The following is a 16,868-nucleotide window of genomic DNA, read 5'->3' on the forward strand; positions in this document are numbered from 1 at the left end:
AGGGAAATGAACCCTCTGGGACAGATTTTGATCCAGTCCCCGCCCCCGTTCATAGTTTATGTGGTTTATATTTTGTATGGTCCTCCCCTCCCCCCCGTTCTCTCGTCCGTGGCTTTTGGATCGTAGCTCATGCTTGAAGATTTATACGAGATTTTATTTGTAAACATAGCCATTTTTAAAGCACCTTTTTGTATTTAAACATGTGATTGACTGATGTATGTATGAAATGAGGCAGGGCTCCACCTTAAAATTTCCCCCAAACAGCCAGCCAGTTATTTTAATACCATTTCCATTTTTGTGATAGCTCCTGCTACCACCACCTATTTCGGGGAGACTCTGGGTACACGGACACCCTGGGGTGCGGGGCTGAGAGGATCTCTGGGGGGGCACCAAGGACCCAAGTACAGGATTCTGGAAGGGCCTAGTGGTTTCCCCCTGGGCCTTGTTTGGGAGGAGGAGGAGGGGGTGGGTGCTTCCTGTTGTCTGCCGAGTGTCTCAGGAACCCAAAGATTAGGTCGAGAGAGGGGCCGGATTCCTACGCCCACTTATGAGTCTGGCCCTTGTCGCCTCAACGTGGGGCCGCCCACCCTTTGAGGCCATCGACACCGCGACCGACCGCCCAGGCGTGAAACCCGCCGCAAATAACGCATCGGAGTCGCAAACTGCTCACATTTAATTTTTTATTGATTTTTAATGCTGCACAAGACAATATTTATTTCATTTAATTCATTTAATGATTTCTGTTTGCTGCTGTTAATTACGTAAAGAGAGGGAACCATTGTGGCCTTTTTATCTATCTGAAGGCCGCCTTAAGCTTTCTAAATTTGGAATATTTAAGCAAGCTGGAAGGGGGAGGGGTTTCGCAAAATCACTCAGGGGGGAAGGGAAAGGCTGCGTTGTCAATCATGCCCTATGGTGGGTGATTAACTGCGTGTACAATTACATTTCATTTTTAATTGTGCTTAAGGCTTGAATTAAAGTCGGGGTTCCCTTCTCACAGCAGCTCGTACTGGCGGAGGTGCATGCGCTGGATGATGTCGCGGCAGTCGTTGAACACGCGGCGGATGTTCTCGGTGTCCACGGCGCAGGTGAAGTGTGGGTAGCAGTAGTGGCGCCCGTCCCCGCTCGCGGTGCTGATTCTCTGCGGGGCGGACACGGACACGGACACGGACACGGGTGTGAGCGAGAGGCCTCCTGGCTGGAAACCCCGCCCCCCCAAGGACACTCCGCCAGCTACCGGCGTCACAAGTTACCACGAATCCCAGCGAAGGGGCCCGAGAGCTCAAGTTCGCGTGGGCTACCCACGAAAGAAAACCAAAGTGGATGGTTTAACCCCCAAACGTGGGAGTAAGCCGATTCCCACCCCTGAGAGTAAGGGCAGTCAGAGAGGGAGCTAAAGACAGTCTCTACTCACCAGAAACTCATCGCGGATGAAGTACTTGGCCCGGGTCACGCGTGGGTCCTCTCCAGGCTCGGGAGTAGCTACGGAGGAGATAGACATTTTGTTACTTAAGGTAATTAGCCAGCATGCCTGCACCACGGCCACCCCCCCTTCGCCTCTCGGGTCTCTCCGTATGCAAATAGGTGGGAACAGCCAAGCAGCCGGAACGCGTGCCACGCCCTACGTACCATCCTCAGGAGTAGTGTAGCGAGCAAATTCTGGAAAGTAGTCCTCAATTTTCGATTTTCCAGCAAGCACTTTCTCAGCGAGCAGGTCTTGCTTGTTGAGGAACAGAATCACGGAGATGGTGCGCAGCCATCTGACGGGGAGGGGAGCGGAGCTGCAGCCCAGCGGGACCGCACTCTGCCGCGGGCGGGGGGGGGGGGGGGCTGGGGCCACGCGCCCAAGCACGTGGCCAAGACTCTGCTCTGTGACAGCCCCCCCCCCCGGGGCCGGGCGGACCCCCGCGCCCACCTGTTGTTCCAGATGCTCTTGAAGAGGTTCAGGGCCTCCTGCAGGCGGTTGGTCTGGTTGTCCTCCCGGATGACCATGTTGTAGCTGCTGCTGGCCACCACGAAGATGATGGCGGTCACATCTAGGGCACGGGACAGCACAGGGATGCGTGTCAGAGGCCAACACGACCCCTCACGACTACGAGAGCAAAGTGTCCCGAAACGGGAGAGGGGCCCGGGCTCCCCTACCATTGAAGCATTGGATCCACTTGCGGCGTTCGTCGCGCTGGCCGCCCACGTCGAACATGCTGCGGGAGGGGGGGCAGCGGTCACCCCACGGGCTGACCCCGGCCCCCCACGCCGAGCGCCACAGGGAACAGAAAACCATGTGCTTACTGGAAGTTGACTTTGTCCACCTGGAACTTGGTCTCAAAGATTCCAGAAGTCAGGACACGGCAGCGAAGCAGGTCCTGGAACGAAAGCAAGGTCAAGCCCGCCCGTCCCGAGCCGAAGCCCCGGCGGGCTCGTGGAGGGGCCTCGAAACCCCGCTGGCCTGCGTACCTGGTCGCTGGGGACGTAGTCGGCCTGCTTGATGACATCGATCTTGTCCAGGAAGCTGGGGGACAGAGACGGACAGCGGTGCGCTCAGCACCGCCCCCGGGCCCGCCCCTCCCGCCCCCCGCCTCCCGCCTCCCGCCGTGGCGTGGCCTGGCGTGGGCTCGGCCTGTGCCGGGTTGTGCACTTGCGGGCCTTTCAGCGTGGATTCCCCGCCAGGGGCCCGTGGGAAGCACGCGGCGGCTGCGTTCCTCGGAGGGACAGCCCTTCCTTCTCCCTTTTAAGCTCCTCGGGGGCCCCAGACAACAAAGGAGGAGGAGGAGGAGGAGGAGGAGGAGGAGGAGGGCGCACGCGGCCCCGCCCGCGCGACCACGCTGCACAGGAAACGCTCACAACGCTCCCTTCCGGCCCGTGTGGCCCACGGGCGAGGAGCGTCCAGATGTGAAATCTGGAGTGTGGAGAAACCTCGGGGCCACGCGGGCGGCGGGTCCTGCGCCAGCCGCGAGCGGGCCGGGGGCCGGGGGGCCGGGCCTGGGGGGGGGTTCCCCCCGGGGACCGAGAGCCGTGGGTGGAGAAGGGGGCCCGTCTCCCTCTCCTTGCTCCACTCAAAGCACGACCAGGAAGAGTGACTTCTGAAAGACCAGACTAATTTAACTGATCTAAAACAGGATAAAAACTTCATGTTACACCCAGGGTGGGGGCGGGGGCGTTGGAACGGCTTGAACATGGGCCCCTCAGGAAAGAAAGTCCCGGAGGGGAAAAGCCTGCTGCTGGAAGAAGTTCTGCGAGTTTTTTTTCCCCTTCCTCCTCGCCAGCCGAGCCGGCCGGGCTGGGAGGGCACTCCGACTTGCCCAATCAGTCTTACGTTACAGCGCCGGGCCAGAAATAGCTCCCCGGCCGCCCTGGCCGCCAGCGCGTTGCCATGGCAACAGAACCACAGTTCTATAAATAGCTCATCAGTACCAAATCTTGTGAGAGAGACAGCTGGAGCCGGGCCAGCCAAACCCCAGTTCAACAAATAAAAATAGGCAGCTTAAGAAATGGGCAAGGCACCAGTATCTCAACTGTAACATGAAGGCACTGCGGGCGGAGGCGGGCAGGGCCCGGCCCACGCAGGCCCACGCAGGCCCGGGGATCCTCCGGCCAGGGGTGCCATTTTACAAGTTGTCAGCTAAGTTCTCTTTCTCCCAGAGTTGCTTCAAAGTTGCCATACACTGTGGGCTCGGCGCCACTTTCAGATAAAGTTGCAGGAGTAAGTTAATGTGGCATTAAAGAAAAAAGAAAACAAAAAACAAAACAAAACAAAGCAAAAAGGGCGCCCTGAGCGCGGCCCGCCCTCCCGGAGGGCACGGCGGGGCCTGACCCTCTCTCGCTACCTGTCCCGCTCCCTGGGACCCAGCGCAGAGCGGACAATTCCAGGATTTCCATCTGTTTTGCGTTACTATAATTAGCACTTCCAGCTCTTAGCGCAAACTTTTGAGAAAATCAGGACTCGGTGGAAGGAGGGGTGGGGGCGGGGGTCCCAAGGACGGCGGCGATGGGCCTGTTGTTCTGGCCCCGGGGGAAACACGCGGGTCTGCGTGCGAACGCAGCCCTGCGCAGCAGCGGCAAAGCCTTTATCCGCTCCCGGGGCGGGGGAGGGAGGCATCCCTTTGTCAGGTTCTCCCGGGTTTTAAATGACAGCAAGGAGATATTTCTACATTATCCCAAGTGCGAGCGCTGCCCCGCCTCCCTAATTAATCACGACTATCATCTTCTCGCCTTAGTAATTGCCATTTTGGCTACCAGGCGTTAATTGTTTGTGTGAAAGCACATCCCAGCCCTGGGGAGTGCAGCGGAGGGTCTGAGCGACGTGACTCAGAGGAGCGGCCGAACTGCGGGTGGGGGCAGCCGGCCGCTGCTCCGGACGGGGGTCAGGGCCACGGGCGCGGCGTCCCGCGCGGCCACTTACTACTGGGCGCAGTCGATCAGCTGGTACTCGTTGGAGCGTTCGTAGCAGGCGCGCACCCCCTCATCCTCCCACAGAGCCTTGGCGTGCTCGTAGAACTCCTGTGGGCGGGGCGGAGAGGGCGTCAGGGGCGGGCCGCACCCACGCGGCCAGGTGGGCTCGGGGGGCCACGCTTCTGGTCCCCGATGCCGGCCACATAAGCACACTCAGGGCTGCCACGGGGTGCCCCGGGGGGTTTAGGGTACTCAGTTAACGGGACATCAGGGTTCGTGTGCCGTGTTTAACACACTGTCGTTTGTCACAAGACGCCTACGGGGGGGCAATTACGGGGGGGCGGGGGCCCAGATCTCATGGCCTTTTCTCTCCGGGGGCCGAGTTTTGCTCGTCCACCTTGAGCCGGGCCATGCCGATTAGCCGGGGTTGCGTCTGGGTGGGAGCAGCGAGGGTGCCACCCCTGAGCTGCGTGGTGTGTTGCGGGACACAGGCGTGGCGCGCACACCGGTGTGGCTGTGATGAAGCGTGCCAGCTACCCCGGGGTGGGGGGTGGGGGGGCTCGACAACCACGCCAGGGCTCTGCTTACGGGAGGGAAATCGAAGTCGGGCACGTTCATCACGCTCAGAATGTAGTCCACGCGGAACTGGTTCTCGGGGTTGGCCAGCTCCACCGGGGGCACCAGGCTGCTCATGGCGGCCACGATGGTCTGAAAGAGATTCGGGGGGCGGGGGTGAGGGGCCGCTCTGCTCTCTCTGCCTGCTTGCTGGGGCGGGTGGGGGGGGGGTGGGGGCCGCGGAGCGAGAACAAACGCGCGCACGTACTTCGATGGCCTCCTTCAGGTTGTTTTTGATGTCCTGCACCTTGGTGGCCTTCTCACTACAGTGGGAGCGAAGAGGAGAACAATCATATGGCATCCCGTGCACGAATGGGGTCGCTTTGGTCATGCTGTTCCGACTAAGCATAGTGCTCTGTTCCCGAGGGAGCGGTGGCGGGCTCAGACGGGGGCACTGCAGGTCCGGAACCCAGGTGGCTCGAAATGACCACCGCCCGGTTCCGCCCCGCACGGGGGCCGCCTGGCGGGTTGGCATCTGGACCGAGGCCGCTATACTGTACCAGAAGTTGGGCCCTGCCCTGTCACTCCCTCCGCGGTGGTCCCGTGGGCGTCCAGCCCCCGCGGCACCCCACTCCCTAGGTGTCATCAGCCTCTGTTGGGGTGGGTGGGGGAGGGGCATCACTGTGGGCAGGGGAGGGGGGAAGGGCCCCACTGGGCCAGTGGGTTAGTGGGCTGCAGGTTAGGGTTAGTGGGGTGGCAGGCTGTCCTGGCGGGTTCTTTGTGTTTGTTTCCTTATTTGGACAGCCACTGCGGCGGGCTGTGAGTGCACAGGGTCCCCTCTAGGGGCACAGGGACGCGCCCCTGCCCCCAAGGAGTCTGGATGATCTGGGACTCGCGTGCCCAGGGGGATGCTCTTGGAGCGGAGGTCAGAGGCTGTGCTGCTTTAAAGTCTTGACCTCGAGGTGGACCTGGAGGACGGCCTGTGTGGAATGGTCACGGGCACTAGTGGAGGCCACACCCTGGGACTTCTGGGCCCTCCCCGCCCCCCCCCCCCGGCCAGGATGTCGGCACCCCACTATGTCCATTGAACTACTGCGTGCCCCCCCACAGCTGTCCTTCATTTGAGGACAGGTCTGCGGGTGTGCCGGAGACGCCTCAGCTGGGGTTTTCAGGGGTGAGAAGGGACCCCTGGCTTGGGGCACGGACCTTGGTGACACCCACTGCTCCCTCCCCCGGGACCTTCTGCAGGGCCTGCTCATGTAGTGGAAGGGCACCAACTGTGCGCCAGGCCCTGGGGCGTGGCACTAAGAAGGAAACTGAGGCCCTGGGAACGCGGGAGTCACAAGCAGAGGGACAGAGAGCCCGTCTTCCTCTTGTCATTTTTAAAGGAGTCTCTGCAGACTCCCCAGTTCAGGAGCATTCACCTGGGGTCAGGGGCTGGAGGCAGGGACCCTCCGAAGAGGACAGAAGGTTGAGAGAGGACTGACAGAGGGTTAATAGAGGAGATGTGCGTTGGGGTGGGGAGTTAAGAGGAGCAGCCACAGCCTGAGTGTTAGTGGGGTGAGGAGGGGCCCTGGTGCCCGCCTGCCCACAGTCCTGACCCCCCAGAGAACCTGGTCTTTCCCATTTCTGATCCCCCATCAGAGCCCTCCCCTGGGGTCTCGTCTTCTGAGATCAAGGCCTGCGTGTGTGAGGGGTGGGCCCTCGCCTCTTGAAGGGGCTCCAGGCGCCCTTGCCAGGTGCAGCCTCTTCTGTTCCACTGGCCTCGGGACCCTGCTCCTTCCCCGGGGGTGGGGGCTGCTCTCAGCAGCTGGGGGCAGCCCAGATCGGCCTAGGTATCCCCTCGTGGCTGTGCTAAGCGAGACTGCTGCGCCCTGGGGACCGGAGGGGCAGATGGGGCAAGGGGTGGGGGCAGCCAGGAGGGAGGAACCACCCAGCTGCTCTGCCGCTGGACCCGGACCCCTGGGGGGCGGTGCAAGCTTGCAGCTCCGCCCAGCGATCAGGACGGACGTCCAGACGTGGGGCTGCACCTAACATCAGGCCTGCGCATGTCAGCGTTTTAAAAGCACGCGCGCCTGAGGGGCCCTGAAGTTTACCTAGGGGCTCAAACTCACAGGAGACCCCCACTCACTAAAAACAGGCTCCATTCCCAGGGAGAGGAGCGCCCAGACCCTTCTCTGGCTTTAAGGCCCCGCAGTAATGAGAACGAGCTGCACCTGGGCACTAGGCACCCAGCCGGACCTGCAGCCGGACCTGCAGCCGGACCTGCAGCGCGGAGAAACGGATCCCGAGACACCAGGTTCCCTCACTCAGCCTGGTTTTCGGGTCTAAGTAGTAGTATGGTAATTGGAAACGCTCCCGTCTTAAATGCGGATATTTTGAGAACGTGTTCAGTATTCATCTACGTATGTGAGTAGGTGTGGGAGTGTATCAAGTATAAAACCGCTAAAACAGGAAATCCGAAATCTAATTCGGGTGTGTAACACTCCCAACGCGGAGCCCTGCCGCGGGAGCGCTCGCTGTGGGTCGTGGATGGCGGCGTCCCACCGCGGGGCGGGCGGGCTCCTGTCGTCCCCACTGCCACCCGGGGAACCCGGCGCTGGCTGGCTGGCCGACTCGGGGCGAAGTCCCTCAGGTGTCAGGCCCAAATGTGTACCGGGGGGCTAGAATTCTAAGGGACCAAAAAAGTTGGGGCCTGAGTACTTTCAGGGCATTGGAGCTCCGCCCACTGTGCTTAAAGCAGCGGAGGAACTCGGTTCGAATCCCAAAAGCCCCGCCCCCCCAGTGGTTGTGGGGATGTCCTTCCGTTGGCTACCTTCGTGGTTTTATAGGAAAAGACAGACAAAAGAAGAAAGACAGAGAGACAGACAGGGACTGCTGAGACATGCAGAGAAGTTTTATTAATCACACGTGTTAATACTGAGATTTAGTGCACAAGTCACAGAGAAGAGCAGGCAGGTTAGTCAGTAGTAGGGTCGGGGGTGAGCGCAGCGTCTAGCGCGCGGTGGGCTGTTGGGGAAGGCCTGGCCACTCTGTCTGGATGCCAACTTCTGGTACAGTACACAGACCATCGGTCACTGGCTAGGCAGATGCCTGCTTGGGGAGTTACACTACATTTTGGATAATTAAGTATTTCATTCCATTTTTTTTGTTTGATTTTTGTGATTTTTTTTTGCTTTTTTTGGTATTTTTGTGTTTTTTTTTTTCACTTATCTCTATAGAGGTTAGGTAGTAGGGCCCCTCCCCCCCCCCCCCCACAGAACAGTGTTCTGATTAGCAGTTCCAGCATGCAAAGGGTGGTGGGGCATAGCCGGGAAGGAGAGGAACGGGAAGCCACCATCTAGGAATTAAATACTCTAAAAGAAACAGATGAACAGACATGTGTCAGTTACTTCGTCCCGCCCCGGGTCTCCTTGGCCCCGCCCCTCCCGGCCTCGGGAGCTATCCCTTCCACGCTGCCCAGGCCCGGGGGGATGGCCCTGCATGGTCTCATGAGAAACGGCTGCCCCACGACAGCATGCTGAATGCGCAGGCGCAGCGTGAGCGGCCCCCTGGCATGCACGTGTGTGTGTTGGCGTGTGATGGGTGGTGGGGATGCGGGAGTGAAGAAAAACAATTAACTCGATAATGAATGGAAAAAAAAGAAAAAAAAGGTGGATGCCATCGCCCATTTCCTGTCCACTAGCTAACTACGGTGCCTTGGACTCAAGTTAATTTGATAACTTTTAAAAGGCCAGAAGCTTCTGGAGATCATCCGTTAACAATGACGCGCCTCTAGCCAAGGTGCCCAGCATTTGGCACCCCCCCCCCAATGTAAGGGTGCTGGGGCACCGCGAGTTTCAGGGGAGGAAAACTCGTCCCAGAAGCTTGAAGTTTTAAAATCAGAGCACCCGACGGGTGGATGGACTTTAGTAGATAGTTTCAAAAAACCAGGAGCAGCTTCTCGTGGAGCTGGGGGGTGGGGGGGGGGGGGGGAGGGGAGGCCCGCCGGGGGCAGGAACCTTAAGGAGAAACAGCAGTTCTCCAAATCTTCAACTGATTGTCTAACGCTGAGAGCTATAACTCCCCCCTCAGCTGCATCTAATTATACTTTAAGGATGGCCAAAAAAAAAAAGTTTTACACGGGCACGTGCTGTGAGATGTTACGGAATTGTTTATGCACCCTTTGCACACGTGTACCAAGATGGAGGATGGCCCCTAAGTGATTCTTGCTTTCCTCCCGGGGCTCTGCCCTCAGTCTCCCAGCATGGCCTTCATGTCTGGCTGTCTGTTTTAAAAAGTTTTTTTTTTTCTGGTTTTGAGTGTGCCTACCCTTCGCTGTTGCTCCTGGCAGCCTGCGGGTCCTCTTCGCCGCCCCTTTTAAAGAGAGATTGAAAGCTCACCTAATCTGCAAGGCACGGCAAGGTCACCAAATCCCCACCCCACCTCTCTGCATTCCTAGCCGAGGGCCGCTGTCCGCCACCCCGTTAGTTCTGAGGTCGCCTTCCCGGCCCACGGGGACCGTCTCCTGCGGCTGCGGGCCGTGGCGGGCAGGATTCCACACCCCGGCTGCAGATTAGCTGAGCCCTCGGGAGACGCCCGGCCGGGGACAGAAGGGACTGATAATTATTTTCCTGTGCTTGCGCTAAATGTAGGTGCACCAGGGAGCCGGGGCAGTGCTTTGTCTCACAATTCTCCTGAGGATACAGCGGCCCCGAGGAAGGCTCCCTGCGTCCCAGACCTCAGTCCCCGGCGCGGGCTCCGAGCACGCGAAGGCTCGGAGCCCGGACTCGGGCCGCGCTCGCCCGCGACATCTGGTGCCAGGCGAGGGCCTCCCTTCCTGCAGTCTGGAAAACTATATAAAATGCTTTTATGGATACGTAATTGTTCCCCACAAATTCTCACCAATTAAAACCATGTCTGGACTCGGAAAACCAAACCAAACAAAAAAAAAACTACCTCTCAGAACCCAGTCTTCACACACAGTGGGTGCCCCCCGCCCCTTGGAGGTCGCAAGGGCGACGTGGCTACGCTGTCTGGCTGCTCTCGCAGCCGCTGATTAGCTCGGCCGGGGTTAATAGCGATGTTTGTTTGTGGCACTCAACGGAAGGAAGAGCGTTAGCTACGGGTTAGGGGAATCCGAATTTGACCTCTGTTTCTGAAAGTCAGATTAGAATTCCGAGTCACTCTACACAGGTCACCAGCGGGGAGTTAAGGCAGGTCGGAGAGCTCAGCCCAGCACTAAAGCAGCGCACGCTTGCGGGAGGAGGGAAGGACCCCACCCCTTTCGGGCCCGGTTTCCTCGGGAATTCCTAGGCACGGAGGAAGCCGTGTCTGCCGCCCTGCCACAGTGCGGAGGGAGAAAAAAGGAGGCCTGTGGGCCACGGCACAAACACGGCTTCCAGACGCACCCTGAGGAGGAGTCCCGTGTCTCACTTTCCCAGGCTAAATATAACGCCCCGGGAGCCGACACCTATGGCTTCCTCCACCAAGCAGGCGAACTTGGGACAGGCGCTTCCTCTTTTTTTTTCAAAAGGGAAAATCGAAAAGAAGTTCTGCTTTCAACGCCGGGTCTGCAATACAGACTGGCTGGCTCAGGGAGGGGAATCCTTTCTCTCAACAATTAAGAAAAGCAGGGCCGTGGGCAGGGCAGCAAACCTCTGCAGTCGGCCGTGGCACGGGCTGCCCCCCGCCCGCCCCCCCCCCGGGCTCGAACCAAGGTAAACAGGGGCACTGCACCCTTTAAAAACGCTGGCCAGGTCCAGTTTCAACCAAAATATTTATCTACAGGGGACGCGGCCAAATTAGTTTTGCTTAATTAGCACGGTGAAGAAGCAGTGCCCGCGCGGTGGCCGGGGTGGGGGCACGATGCAAGAGGTCTCTCCTGAGGGCACGCGTCCGCACAGCGAGAGGAGTCTGTGGCAGGTTTTGGTTTATTGACCGAGGACCACCTCTGGTGGCAGGACCCCCCGAGGGCCGCGTGGGGAGCTCAGACTTTGAGAATCGCTCTCTGGCCACTGAAGGCGACTTGTTGAATGGGCAGCATGGGGGTGGGTGGGTGGTGGGTTGGGGTGGGCGTGCGTACTGACAACTCGCTGGGGGTCGGCCGTGAAATCAGTGCCGTGGCCGATCCCCCTGATTTCCCGGGGAAGGCCTCAGAGGCACCCTAAACTAAAATGTCCATTTGCATGACGTCACCCTTTTCTTATCCCCCACCCCATTATTTGGTCTAAGAAATTCTAGAATTTTCCATAAAGGGCTGCCTTCAGTCAGTTGTTTAACATCCGAAAGGTGAAAACCCCCCACTCTTTGTTTCCCTGGTGCTCAGGGGACAGTAAGGACTTTTTTTATGCCTGGTTGGTGGGGGGGCAGTGCCTGGATTCAACTACACCACCGTGACTCGGTCTCCCCCTCTGGGCCTGAACAGGGAGCCACCGAGGGCTCCGCTCTCACTGGAGCCCCGGCTGGGGGGGGGGGCGCCAGGGCCGAGCAGTTAGGAACGGCACACCAGCGCCCCTCCGGGCTGCTCATGGGGGGGGTCCTCTGCTCTCACACCAGGAAAACAGAGTCCAGGCCGTGTCTCTGGTGGTCTCCTTTCATCCGCATTCTCCCTGTCCCATCGTCCTACCCCAAGGAGTCTGGAAGGGCATTTCAAAGGCAAAAGAGCCCCTCAGCCCGGCAGTGCCGAACTCCCAGCCTCTCCCCACGTCAAAGTCAAGGCCCCCTCTCGGGCCCGGGGCTACTGATTTCTAAAAAGGGAAACGACCATGGACCCACAATATGAATTCCAAAGGTGGGGGACGAGGAATTATTAACAAGGGCTGCCTCTTCCAACTTTGTTTTGTGTGAGAACATTATTGAAACAATGTTTCCCTGATAGTTTAGAACATCCTGCTTTGGCGCATTGCGCTGAAATCTGCGGGGGGGGGGGGCACCCCTCTTTGCCGTGGCCAGTGTCGCCTGACCGAGGGGGCGGCCCCTGCCGGCGGCCGCCGCCATGCTGAGGGCCCACGGCACCAGGTCTGCTGCAGACCTGTGCGGGGGACCCTCAGGCTCCGTTTTCCTGGGACAGGGCAGGTTGTTTTTTCGTTTTTGTCTGTTTTATGCAAGGCTGGTGCGTTACTATTATTGCTATGATTATTTGTTGCTGCACTGAACACTAACAAAAGGGAGGGGGGGTGAATCCCTGAAGAGCTCTCCCCAGATTTTCTAACATGCAGTTTCTGAAAACTTACGTGCACATTGGTTGCCCAGTCCCCCGAGCTACCTGAACTCCCTAAAGGTCAGGGTCACGTGTGCTCCTGGCCCTGGCCTGGCCCGGCTTTGACACTTACTCTCCATTAAACCCATTAACATGCAGGATCCTCATTTGCTTCACAATGGTGCTTTTACCAGACTCTCCCGCACCTAGAAAATGAAAGCAAGGCTCAGGTTATGAGGGGCCGTTTGGCGAGCTCTGGGCAGCCAGAGGGCTGCTGTGCCTTCCACTGAGGCCACGGGCAACAGGAACAGACGGACACACACACACACACACACACACAAACAAAAGAACAGACTTGCAATTTTGCTTGACATTTCGACGCCTCAAACGTGAAATAGATGTCCAGCTCTGTACCCCTGCAGTATTTCACCATCAGTGTAACAAACAAGAATGAAAGGTTTTGCTGTTTTTAGGGTGGGGTTTCTTTTTTTTTTTGGTTGTTTTAAAATTTGTGGAGCGGGAAAGCAAGCAGGGGTGGGGGGGGAAGGAATGACGCAATGTCAAATTTTGGGGGGTGGCGACACCAGTGAAGTTCCAGCCGTGCGACTGGACCCTCGGGACCCCCGGCACGTGCATGCACGGGGCCGCCGGTCACAGCCGGCCAGGTGTGTCCAGCCGCACAGCCCGGACCCAGGACCGGCGCCCAGATACTGCAGACTGCAGAGCGGCCCTGACGCAGCCTCCCCGGCGCCGGCCCGCCGCGGTGGCTTTCTGGGCGGGCTGCTGTCCCCGTGGGGCCACTGGGAAACTGGCCCCTCAAGCCACAACATGGCACCGCACCCCACTGTCCACCCTCCTTCCCCCGCAAACTCCATCGTCCCAAACACACAGTCGCCCTGGATTCAACAGCTGTGTCGGGGGGAGGGGGGGTGATGGTGGCGTGGAAGACCACCAGCTCCGTCCTCTTCTGGAAAAACACCTTTTAATATCGAATAGCGCGTTTGCAAACAGTCACATAAACATGCGGCGACTGTAAGGAGAGTTAAAAAGGACCAGACTTTCGTCAGAAGGAAAAACATTCCTGGAAACCACTGTGTTTTCAAAGACTTCAAGCCCTTCTCAACTTTTCAAGTAAGAAGGGACACGTACCCCCATTCTAAATCACCCTACATTTGTAAAAAACACCGAAGAACCACATTTCCAAGCTGGAAGGAGGATTGCTAACCCCCCCTTTTTTTGTAAGTGCACTCTCCCACAAATAGTTGTCTGCACCATATTTTGCCCCCCACAAGCCTGTTTCTTAACCCCCCCTTTTCATTTTTAATTTTCTTAATTGTTTTACTTCCCAGAGAGCAAAGCATCCCTCCTTCCCTTGCCGTTCACGAGGCTGAGAGCAACACCTGGAAAAGTTAAAATCTGTTTCCACAGAAACATTGATTTCAAAGCAAACACACTGTATCTTAATGAGCCTCTCATAAATTAAAATATTAAAGGCACTCGTAGGGGATTCCATGAAGAGAAAGCAGAATTATTCATCAGGACCCCCACTAGTCCCATGCCAGAGGCGTCGGGGCGCGCAGCCCCTCCTTTGCGGGCACACACAGACCCGTGCCTCGGTTTCCCACGCGTGTGAAACTGGAGAACCAAGCTGAGACATGGCTGCAGGCCCTTGTGTGGTGCTGCCATTCACCCGATTCTCCTGTCATTAAATTAAGATAGGTTAAATACAGGGTTTGGGGCATCATTGTTACCTCTTTTTTTTGGGGGGGGGCCTTATTTGGTGAGAATTGCCATTTAAAACATGCCAAATGCATTGCGCTGGCTTGGGCTGCACACACCTGTACCAAAGACTACCACTAAACTGTGGAGGAAAGTAGCCACAGAGACCAGGACACCTGGGGAAGGTGACCCAGAGCAAGACCAGGTGTGGCCAAAGTAACAGAATCAGATTAAGTGGAGACTTGGTGATTACCACACAAAGGTGTCAGAAATTTAAGGTCCTGCCAGCCAGCATGGCACGGGTCTTAAATTAGCATTCAGCTAACAAGACAGCATTCCTCAGGGAAAGGATTCTAGACTTTTCCAGGCTTGTGCTTTGAAATCAAAATTATATGCATATTATTCACATAGTGTAATCCTACCTTTAGAAGTTTGAGATGAGATTCGCAACATATGTATCATTTAATTTATTGAAACTGCAAATGCATAAACACCAAAGAGACTTATTATTTTCACTTAATAATTTTCAGCTTTACAGAAATTTGAACCCAGGAGAACAAAGACATGACCCATTCAAAAAAAAAAAATGCAAACCAAACACCACCACAAAGAAAAGCCCGCTTTTACGTTTTATTCTTCATAATTAGGCTGTTTTGTTTGAAATGTGACCATGAACTAGGTGCTAACCTAGCAAATTCACCAATTAACTCAGATGGCCAAATTACTAAGGAAGCGGGAAACTTCCACACTAATTAGTGCTGGGTAATTCTTCTGGTCATCTCAACAATGTCTTTCAGGCTTTTGTTTTATTTTATTTTATTTTCCCCAGGGCAGCACTTTGAGGAAAAAGGAGAGGTCATCTCCTTATAGTTCACACGCCCCCCCCCTTTTTTTTTTTGGCCAGAGTAAAAACCGCAATCCAAAGAGAAAACCCAGGACCAACCAAATGTCACTCAACAAACAACTAATTAACGTCTTTTCATCTCCTTCCACCTGGAATAAAAGTCTTCTTCCCCCCCCCCCCACCGAAAAGGACAAAAAAACGCCATTTCCAGATCAAGAAGCCATTTACGGACCAATGTCATTTTCCAGTTCTGATTTGTGAATGTCTTTCCCCCCCTTTTCCACAAAGCACTCGCAATGTGGCCAACTAACAGGAAAATGTGTGTGTTAATGGTTTACGGGGGGCGCTGCTGCGGGGGGTGGGGAGGGCAGCTGCTACAATTAATTCTCTTCTTTGCTTTTCAAAAAGCCTGCATGTCTGGAAGGGGAAAAAAAGGTCATACTGTAAAAATGACGTGTCATTTGGCTTCACTGGGCACTCAGCGTACTAACTCCATTTTTTTTTTTTTTTGGTTTTATTTTATTTGATTCTCCTTCCCTTCCTTCCACCGCCGGCCCAGCCCGGGACACGTCTGCTCCGCGCACACAATCTGTCCAGCCGAAACGCACCGAGTCGCGCCCAGCGGCGGCGCGCGCCCTGCTCCCCACCCCCCACTCCGGCGCCACGACTTGCCCGCGCCCCCTCCCCCTTGCTGCACCACCTTTACCACTCCGATCCCTTCCGAGGGGCTGATGTCACCCGTCCCCCACTCCTCGGCCACTTCCCCCGCCAGAGTCTCCCCTTGGCGAGGCCCCCTCGGCCACCGCGGCGCCCCCCCCGCGTCACCCCTCCACCCTGGCCCCTCTTTCTTTCCCTCTCCGAACAAATCACACACCCCACGGAGGCGGGTCCCCCTCCCTCTGCCCGCCACCCCATTTCCTGTCCCCGAAACCCTCTTTTTGTCGCAGTCTCCAGGGCCCGGCGGGGCTCCCCCTCCCCCTCCCCAACAAGCACCCGAGACCCTGGCGTCGTGTAGGCCTCGCGGAAAGAGAGAGCAAGGAAAAGAGCGAGGGAGGAGGGCGGGAAAGAGAAAGAGAGGGGGAGAGCGCCAGCCGGGCAAGGGGACCCCGCGCCCGCACCGCCGCGGCCCCCCGCCCCTTTTTGAGCCCTCGCCCAGCCGAATCCGCGCCCCAGGGTCCCCCTTCCGGCCTCGCCCCCCGGAGACAGAGCCCGAGAGCGGGCAGCGGGCTCGGGAGCGCGCGCCCGGGGCGGGGGGCGGGCTCGGCGCGCGCGGCCTGCGGGCGCCCCTCCGGGCCGCCAGGCCGGGCCGGGGCCGGCGCCCCCCGCCCCGCCCTTACCCAGCAGCAGCAGGCGGTGCGTGGCCCGGTAGACCTGCTTGTCCTTCTGCAGCTGCTTCTCGATCTTTTTGTTGGCCTCGCGCTGCGCCTTCTCCTCGTTGCGCTGGTCCTCGGTCTTACTGTTTCCGAGACAGCCCATGGCGGCGGCGGCGGGCGCGGGGCGCGGCCGGGCTGCGGCGGCGGCGGCGGGCGGGCGGGCGCGGGCGGCCTCACGCGGGCCGGGAGGGCCGGGGCAGCGCCGGGCGGGCGGGCCGGGCGCGGGCTCGGCTCCTCGGGGAGGAGCGCGGGGCGGACTGCGGGCCGCACGGGGCGGGAGGTGGCGGTAGGGCGAGGGAGCGCGCTGCCCGCCCCTTGAGCCGGAGCCGAAGGGGCTGCTGGCCGCGCGGGGCCGAGGCGGACCGGAGCAAGAGCTGCGGGCGCTGCTGCCGCGCTGCCGCCGCCGCCGCTCTTATTGCCTCGGCCCGGGCCCGCCGCCCCTACCCAAAAGGGCCCCGGCGGGCGGGGGGAGCGGGGGGAGGAGGAGGCGGCGGCGGCGAGGGGGGTGGAAGGAGGAGGAGGAGGGATGAGGAGCGGCCGCGGCGGCGGGGAGGGCGGGAGCTGGCGGAGGGAGGCGCCCCCCGGGTGCCCGGGAAGGGGGGTCCCTCCGCCCGCACCCGGCCCGGAACGGGACGGGGACGGGCTGGGGCGCCGCCCCCTCGCCCCCCTGGCTCGGGCCCCAGCCCGGCTGGCTGCGAGGGGGGGGGAGGGGGCGGCTCCGAGCCAGGGACGACCCCTCGCGCGACGCCAACGCTCCACCCCCCGGGCCGCGTCGCCCAGCGGCCCCCGAGGCCGCCGCCCCCCCTCC

At 58.8% G+C, this 16,868-nt stretch overlaps 1 protein-coding gene across 12 annotated transcripts in view; it reads right to left on the bottom strand.

Annotated features, from left to right (window-relative positions):
• Window positions 1-666: 666 nt before the first annotated feature.
• The window catches only part of GNAS (GNAS complex locus), a 49,927-nt gene continuing 33,725 nt past the window's right edge, over window positions 667-16,868 (bottom strand). For 4 of the 12 annotated variants that reach the window (XM_045833558.1, XM_045833556.1, XM_045833557.1 and 1 more), the window contains 12 exons: window positions 12,258-12,330; window positions 9,256-9,300; window positions 5,213-5,267; window positions 4,978-5,097; window positions 4,400-4,497; window positions 2,455-2,509; window positions 2,290-2,363; window positions 2,143-2,201; window positions 1,916-2,036; window positions 1,630-1,760; window positions 1,415-1,482; window positions 667-1,141 (listed from right to left, as the gene is read on the bottom strand). In XM_045833558.1, coding sequence (XP_045689514.1) covers window positions 995-1,141; window positions 1,415-1,482; window positions 1,630-1,760; window positions 1,916-2,036; window positions 2,143-2,201; window positions 2,290-2,363; window positions 2,455-2,509; window positions 4,400-4,497; window positions 4,978-5,097; window positions 5,213-5,267; window positions 9,256-9,300; window positions 12,258-12,330 — 1,046 coding nt within the window. In that variant the 3' untranslated portion in view covers window positions 667-994. Of the gene's footprint in view, window positions 1,142-1,414; window positions 1,483-1,629; window positions 1,761-1,915; window positions 2,037-2,142; window positions 2,202-2,289; window positions 2,364-2,454; window positions 2,510-4,399; window positions 4,498-4,977; window positions 5,098-5,212; window positions 5,271-7,151; window positions 7,155-9,255; window positions 9,301-12,257; window positions 12,331-16,024; window positions 16,291-16,868 lie in introns of those variants that run through there. The other 8 variants (XM_045833561.1, XM_045833560.1, XM_045833559.1 and 5 more) reach the window with 8 other exon arrangements.

The sequence above is a fragment of the Phyllostomus hastatus genome, unplaced genomic scaffold (assembly GCF_019186645.2).
Source record: "Phyllostomus hastatus isolate PE091 unplaced genomic scaffold, TTU_PhHast_1.1 phas_contig_17, whole genome shotgun sequence".
Classification (NCBI taxonomy): Eukaryota; Metazoa; Chordata; class Mammalia; order Chiroptera; family Phyllostomidae; genus Phyllostomus; species Phyllostomus hastatus.